We start from the raw sequence: 7,729 nt of genomic DNA, 5'->3' as shown, positions 1-7,729 counted from the left end.
GTCTCGGAGGGCGGACACCGGCTGGCCAGCCAAAAGCCCAGCTGCAGCTCTGCTGCCCCCACTCCACAGCTAACTTTTCCAACGCAAAAGATGAAGCTCAGCAGTACACAGCTCTGTCCTCAGGTGACTTTTAAAATACAGTAGAGGTCAAAAGTATGCAGGCATGGAGCAGGGTAGGTTTGCTGTCCTGGGCTTTCAATTGCCTGCGTGCTTGGAATTAGTGCACGTCAGGGGAATTCTAAGGACAAGCAGCTTGATGAAGCAGTGGCATGAGACAGGCCTAACAGCTCCCTACCCCACATCACTGTCGGCCCCTTATGACAAGTGGCAACTCCAGCAGGCAGCACATTAGAAGTCCAGACTGTGGAAAACCAGATTTCCCTCGAAACGAGTACCATCATTAAGAGGCATCACAGCCCACAGACACCTTTGTCTGCTGTGCTGTTTAAATGTGCTAAGATAGCACTGAAATGCCACAGCAGGACCAGACACAGCCCTGACAGGAATTACAGGCACCAAGAGGATGATGCCGCATAGCAGAACTGTGCAGCTGAAGCATTAACTCCCCCCAAACACCGTCCTTTACTCCAGGAGGCACACAGCAAGCATCCTCTCACAGAATCAGTGTCAGGGGCTGGAAGGGATCTCAAGCTCCCTGCCAGAGCAGATCACACAGGAGCACATCCAGGCAGGTTTTGGGTATCTCCAGAGAGGGAGCCTCCACAGCCCTTCTGGGCAGTCTGTTCCAGTGTTCTATCACCCTCACAGGGAAAACATTTTTCCTCATGGGACTTGCTATGCCTCAGCTTCCACCATTGCCCCTTCTCCTGTGATTGGGCATCACCCAGCAGAGCCTGGCTCCAGCCTCCTGGCACTCAGCCTTTACATATTGATAACCATGACTGAGGTCACCTCTCAGGCTCCTCCTCTCCAAGCTCCAAGCCCCAGCTCCCTCAGGCTTTCCTCAGAAGGAAGATGTTCTACTCCTTTTTTGTTTCTCAGTGCTGGACTCTTTCAAGCAGCTCCTGGAGGTCCTTCTTGAACTAAAACGCCCAGAACTGGACACAATAGTCCAGATGTGGCCTCACCAGGGCAGAGTAGAGAATCAGGAGAACTTCTCTTGAAGAGATCTACTACCTGCAGCCCTTCTACCACAGTCCAGAATGGCACTGGCCTTCCTGGCCACCAGAGCACATTGCTGGCTCATGGGCATCCTTCCATCCACCAGGACCCCCAGGTTCTTTTCCCCCTCACTGCTCTCCAGCAGGTCAGTCCCCAAGCTACCCTGATCCCTGGGGTTGTTCTTTCCTAGGGTCAAGACTCTCCCCTTGCCCTTGTTGAATTTCATCCAGTTTCTCCCTACCCAGCCTCCCAGCCTGTCCAGGGAATGGCAGCACAACCCTGCAGTGTGTCTCAGCCACTCCAGTCAGTTTGGTGTCACCAGCAAACTCACTGCCAGTACCTCTGCACCCTTGTCCAGGTCATTGATGAATATATTGACCAGTACTGGTCTCCATACTGACCTCTGAGGGACTCCACTGTCTAGCTGGAGACCTGTACAGAAGCAAGCCTTTAGGAATCAGCACCAGCAGTATTTTGCCTCCACACTGTTTCCTGTAAGCACCAAAAAGAAAGGAATTAAAAGTGATTCTTTCAAGCTTCACCTACAGCATGGACAGACTCCAGCGAGACAAGAATCCATTTGGTTCTTTTATTAGCAGAAGTTAAGAATACAGCAAGTAATAAGATCCCATCTTATGTGGAACCATCACCAGAGTCCCCAACCATCAAAACCCCAGAATGTGCTTCATTGCTTCCAACAGTAAGCAATCTTTAGAAAGAAATATACTGAACAAGGCCACTATTTAATGGGGAAGGAAAGAAGCTGTAGGTCCTAACTATTCTATGGCAATAACCTGCACACAGAGCAAGCAAGCCTCTGACTGCTGAGAGTAAGGCATTCAGGTGCCAACCTGGGAAGAGTTCTCAGCAAGAGCTACAGAAATGTGCACAGCTAGGTTGTTTTCATTGGAACACACAAACTTCTGGAAGGGAGAGACCGACTGGGTTAAGAAGAGCAGGTGGAGTACTGTGTTTTTGTAATAGTTCTGTGCTGTGTAGGACCAGGTTACAATCACCCTTCAAGGAGTGAACGTGGGATGATCCAGGATGGAGACCACCACTTCTGCTGGTACTGTTACAGAGGTATCCCAAAGGGGCCTTACAGCCAGCCTGGATCTTGATATGTGCCACACTTTTCTCAGACACCAGTACACCTTCTGCCTGTCCTTGTTGGGGATGCCAGCACTATTAGCCCTTATATCCAAGTTAATACTGCTCTTAAATTCATTTCAGTACCACATATACAGACTTGTGACAAAGAGCTCCTGGCCCCACAGGCATGCAGTGCAGTAATCCCACCAAGAACACATCCCTCTAAGCTCATAGCCTCTGCTGCTGCACCTCTGCCTGCAGCTGACCTTGCTCTCAGAGGCTTTACACAGACTCCCTCCCAGGGGCAAAGCCTTCATACCCAGCTGACTTTATAAAGGCATTCTGCTTCTACTTGACCCCCACCCCCTCAGGCAAAGTAACTCTGCCTAAAAGCATTCCCTGATAACCAGGGTATGGATCTTTGCAATCTCCTCTTGGAAAGATGAAATTTCAAACTTGCCAAAGTCTTAACACACAAACCCAAAGAAAACCCCAACCACCACAACTGAAAACCTAACTTTTCCCTTCCTGCCACGTGAAATATGGCATTTTGTGAGCTGTTTAACTCATCTGTGAGAGGTAATTGCTCTGAATTTCCAGCTAAACACTCCACGCAATACCTGTGCCATGACAAACAAAACGTTCAGGTTTAATCTTACAACTCCAAAGGTTCTCCTTCAAGTCTGGCTCCTGACTGGGCTCCAAAGATCAAGCTACATCCATTACAGAAGAGAAGGGTCTATGCCTCCCCTTACACAGGAGGTGTGTCTGCTCCATGGCAATCCAACTGAACTCTTAGGTTTAGGTTTAAGACATGCCAGCAGTCCCATTGCTAAAGCACAGATGGGAAGCAGACCTAAGGAAAAAATAAAGGGAACTGCACTGGGCTGGTTGTGGACTTCTCTCTTAAAAAGGAAAACCTGCAAACTGCCTTGGCATGTGGAGCCTGACACATGAGAAGGTAACGTGCTTGAGGTCTGCAGTAAATGCTAACTCCAAGTCTTGGAGCGCACAGCTTCCTCTTTCCAGTCCACTTCAGCCTCACCTCTGTTTCCCCCCTGCTTGTCAAAGGGTACTTGAGCATTTATGTTCCCATCATTTGTTCAGACAGGGCAGGGCTGGCACCGGCAACCAGCGACCTGTGGAAGCCTTCAGGTACAGGCACTGCTGGGGCTGGACTCTGCCATCATGCTCCAATCTGTATGACATGGACCAGAACAGCTGCCAATGGCAACCAGCAACTCATGGAAGCCTTCAAGTACAGGCACTGCTGGGGCTGGACTCTGCCATCATGCTCCAATCTGTATGACAGGAACCAGAGCAGCTGCCAATGGCAACCAGCAACTCATGGAAGCCTTCAAGTACAGGCACTGCTGGGGCTGGACTCTGCCATCATGCTCCAATCTGTATGATGGGAACCAGAGCAGCTGCCAATGGCAACCAGCAACTCATGAAAGCCTTCAGGTACAGGCACTGCTGGGGCTGGACTCTTTGCCATCATGCTCCAATCTGTATGATGGGAACCAGAACAGCTGAACTGTGAGATCCACTACCCAAAACTACACAGGCCACACAAGCCTGGAAGGCAGCTGTCCCTCGTGCTTAGACAGGGCACAGATGTATCTTTGAAGCTCCTCAAGCAAATAAACTCTACCAACACCATCACCTGCATAACAACATGATCAATATCCAGCCTTCACCACACTTATGTATACTGCACCTCCTCCAAGTGCTGGTCAGGACCCCACATTGCCCAGGCTCTTCTGGCCAGTAGGAGAGAAAAAAAAAAGGTGGTGGGGGGGAAAATAATCTCATCTCTAGGGCCAAAATGTTTCACTCCTGGGAATTTCACCTGGTCCTCCTGCAATCCCTTATTTTGTGCAAAATTGAAACAGTGTGTGGTACTTGCATGTTGCATTCTTTACAAAACCCTCCCCCTTTCCCTCCCCTCCCCCCCCAAGTTGTTTAAAACATTTATATAAATTTTATTTAAACAGAAAGTTAGAAATCTTATTTACAATTCTTTTTTGTTTTGTTTTGTTTTTTTTTTTTGTGTGTGGTTTTTTTTTCTCCTAAAAGCATCTAAAATCAACTCCCAGACCCTCCAAGAGGATATAAATTTAAACTCAATTATTTTTTTTTTCTTTTTAAAAAGAAAAAAAAAAGAAAAAGAACAAAAACCAAACCAACCAAAACAAAACAGGAACCTGCTAAGCTTCATCCCTCCCCACTTCTACAAATAAATATGGCATTGAACAGAAGCCGATTTGGAAAGGGTCCTCTGTAGCTCAATCTGTAGATCCCAAGAATAAATTAGGGTTTTCAGAATTTCCTGGTCTTCAAATTGATTCATTCCGTTGCTTGAGGTATAGAATTTATCTTGGTTAGTCAGAATTCTCCCACGAAGCCCCAGGCTCCAGCAGCTGAAACTTGGATTCTTAGGTATTCCTTTCGCTAGGCTGCAGGCTTCAGCCGCGCTGGCGGCGCTGTTTCGGGTCCGGCCCCCGGGCTGAAGGCTGAGCTTACTGCATCCCCTCCTCCTCCGTGCAGCCTCCTCCCACTGTGAAGCGGAACTCCTGCAGGTTCGACACCCCGTGGAAGTGCACAAAGGCACCAGCCACTACAAAGACGTGGAACAGCTGGTGGGAGTGGAACTGCGAAAGGAAAAACACTTGTGTTCAGCCGCGGTACTTGGACTGCGGCGCTGCCCTGCCTCCAGCTGAAGGGAACGGGAACACGGAGCAGTACCTCAAACCAAGAGCTGCAAACCTCTCCGAGCTGCGGATCCCTCTCCTACCTTTAGCAGATCACACACACAGGCACACAGGCACCGCCTTTCTTTCGCAGCCCTCTTCAGCCAGCTGTTTGAGCAATGCAGACACTGTGTAAGTGCTACTGCTCATTTCACAGAATCACGGAACGTCAGAGGCTGGAAGGGACCTCAAAAGCTCATCCTGTCCAACCCTCCTGCCAGAGCAGGATCACCTAGACCAGATGACACAGGAACGCATCCAGGCAGGTTTTGAGCATCTCTAGAATAATTTGCTTGTAAGAACAAGGATCTTGTCAGAGCTTTGGGCCAATTGCTGGAGCAGGACACTTACAAAACAGTTCCAAAACACACTGGTGGTTTATTGCTAAAAAGGGCTATCTCACAGAGCTAATAGCTGCAAACACTGCTCTGGTCACAGGCACAGAAGTTGTACCAAGTGGATTTTGAAGAGTTTCATTTCTCTGCTGCAGAGAAACACAGCACTGTTAAACACCTAGAAACAGCTCGAGGTGCTGAATGGATCTCCAGGATGCTATTGACTGTAGCAAGGCAGGATAAAAACCCAGGGAGCTACATGACAAAGCATGCCCTCGCTAGGAGGAAGCCATACCATAGAGATAACAATGATCCTGACAATGTTCCACTAAAGTGCATTTGCAGGCTCCGGGGGAAGCCTGGGGAAGAGCTGGTGGGACAACAGCACTTTTGGAGCACAGTTCATCATCCTAACTGGGCTTTGTTTGGCCACTTAAGCCAACCTAGCAACCTGGCACTGTGTAAAAGCCAAACAAAGCTTCATTCATTCTCACAGCCTTCTTCAGGGGCCTCAAACTATCATGGGGGAAATACAGTGGCCTTCCAGAGGTCCTCCTGCCTCTCTCTCCTCTTTCCACTCCACCTTATTTATTTCTTTACATCATATTTTGTCCCCCTACAGCCTTTGTGATTCTTTCCCTCATATCAAGTTTCCCCCACCCACCCCATTTTCTCGGCTTCTGGGCCAGAGATCCCTTCAAAGTCATGTGTCATGTCTGTCCAGCACTTCCACTGTCTGTACAGGACGAGAAGCCAGACATGGTGAAGAGCTCAGGGAACACATCACACATCAGAGAAATAATCAAGCACCGCTCTGCACAGAAGCAAGGTAAGATGTGTGTCTGCAAGATACAGGCAGAAAGGATGGCAAAGTTGCTTACCCATCCATGAAAACTACCTAGTGGAATCATAGAATCAACCAGGTTGGAAGAGACCTCCAAGATCATCCAGTCCAACCAGTACATGTGCTGGAGGGAATATGCACACCTCAAACTAGCCAGTTTGTGACAACTCAGCAAGAAAGGCACCAGCTAAGCTGGGTTTAGAGAGCCCACAGCTACTCAGCTCCTTAAGACCTTCTGGTGCAGCAGTTAGATATTTGCAGTAAGAACACATTGACACAACATCCCCCAGCCTGAAGGGGAATCAGCTTTCATGTTGGTCTCCTCATCCAGTTATTCTGTAGACTCACCCAGATGTCACACTTGCCAGGGAAGAATCTCTCCGGGATGCGGGCAGCATATAGTGCAGCACCAGTGATGTACAGGCATGCCATGAGTGCCAGCCAGCCTATCTGCCCCATTGTGGCTGCTTTCAGGAGCCCCTCAGAGATGACAAAGTGCAGGGTGGGAATAACCCCACTAAGACCCAGACCTAGAAATACTCCTGGGAGGTAAAAACAAACGTGGGAGAGTCAGGTTTGAACACAGTGGCGGTAGACGGTGACAACGAAAACACAAAAGCTACAGGGAAAGGAAATTCAGTGTTTGCTCAAGCAGCAGAAAGGTGAAAGGTCTTGGAAGGTGGAGGTCACCAGAAGGTGTCTAATGTAAAGAAAGCTCAAGAACGTCCAGACTTCCTCGCACTTAAAGTTCCTTAGTCATAGGTCCTAGCAGATGCTGCAACACTTGATGGCCTGATGTTATCAGCAGGTTTAAGGCAGTTGCACAAGTTGGGCTGTAGAGGGCACTAAGGATACACGAACTGCGTCTGGCTTGGCCGTAAGCTCTCCAGTGCCAGACAACGTGGAGACAACAAAGAGATTGTCACCACACGCTGCACAGGGAGTCCTAGCGGCATCTGTGGCTCATCTGACCTGCCATACATGAGACCTGGTTTAGTCATCTAAAACTGAGCAGCAAGTACATAAATCTCATGCAAAAAGCGTGCACGGGAGCAGTAATCATGTCACAGCCGTTAGCTTAAGGCTGGAAGGCTGAAGGCTGTGAAGCTACATCCAAGGAAGCTGGACTTACTGTAGACAGCATGTGCAGGTTAAGGAACAACACACACCCAGCTGTGTGCACCTTCCACAGCTGTCCTCTAAAGCTTTCTCTTGCTTCACACCTCAGAATTTGAAGTCAAAGCTAGTTTTGTTCTTTTGATCTTGAAGAGAAAATCTGGGCACTATCTTAAATGTGTCTCTTATCTAGGCAAATCATTCAGACTAATTCAATCATTCACAGGATCACAGGGGTTGGAAGGGACCCAATTCAATGATTTGCTAGTGCCTGAGCCTAGTGTTACAAACCCAAGACAAACATACACACACCAAGCAGTCTGTCAGGTTTTGAGAGAGCAAAGTTGCTAGGTTAGCTACAAACACTTCACACTACCTTCCCTACTCTATGTGTTACTGTGCAAGCCAGGAATGCACTTCCAAGACTTGCACCAGCCCCTGTCTGTGCATCCAGCTGGCTGCAATAG

The 7,729-nt window shown here is 48.6% G+C and overlaps 1 protein-coding gene across 2 annotated transcripts in view; it reads right to left on the bottom strand.

Moving 5' to 3' along the window:
- Nucleotides 1–1,697: 1,697 nt before the first annotated feature.
- The window catches only part of ADIPOR2 (adiponectin receptor 2), a 59,622-nt gene continuing 53,590 nt past the window's right edge, over nucleotides 1,698–7,729 (bottom strand). For both annotated transcript variants that reach the window (XM_064155708.1, XM_064155707.1), the window contains exons 7-8: nucleotides 6,495–6,688; nucleotides 1,698–4,868 (exon numbers count right to left, since the gene is read on the bottom strand). In XM_064155708.1, coding sequence (XP_064011778.1) covers nucleotides 4,737–4,868; nucleotides 6,495–6,688 — 326 coding nt within the window. In that variant the 3' untranslated portion in view covers nucleotides 1,698–4,736. The remainder of the gene's footprint in view (nucleotides 4,869–6,494; nucleotides 6,689–7,729) is intronic.

Source organism: Pogoniulus pusillus, chromosome 15, assembly GCF_015220805.1.
Source record: "Pogoniulus pusillus isolate bPogPus1 chromosome 15, bPogPus1.pri, whole genome shotgun sequence".
Taxonomy (NCBI): domain Eukaryota; kingdom Metazoa; phylum Chordata; class Aves; order Piciformes; family Lybiidae; genus Pogoniulus; species Pogoniulus pusillus.
This window is presented reverse-complemented; position numbering and strand designations above follow the sequence as displayed.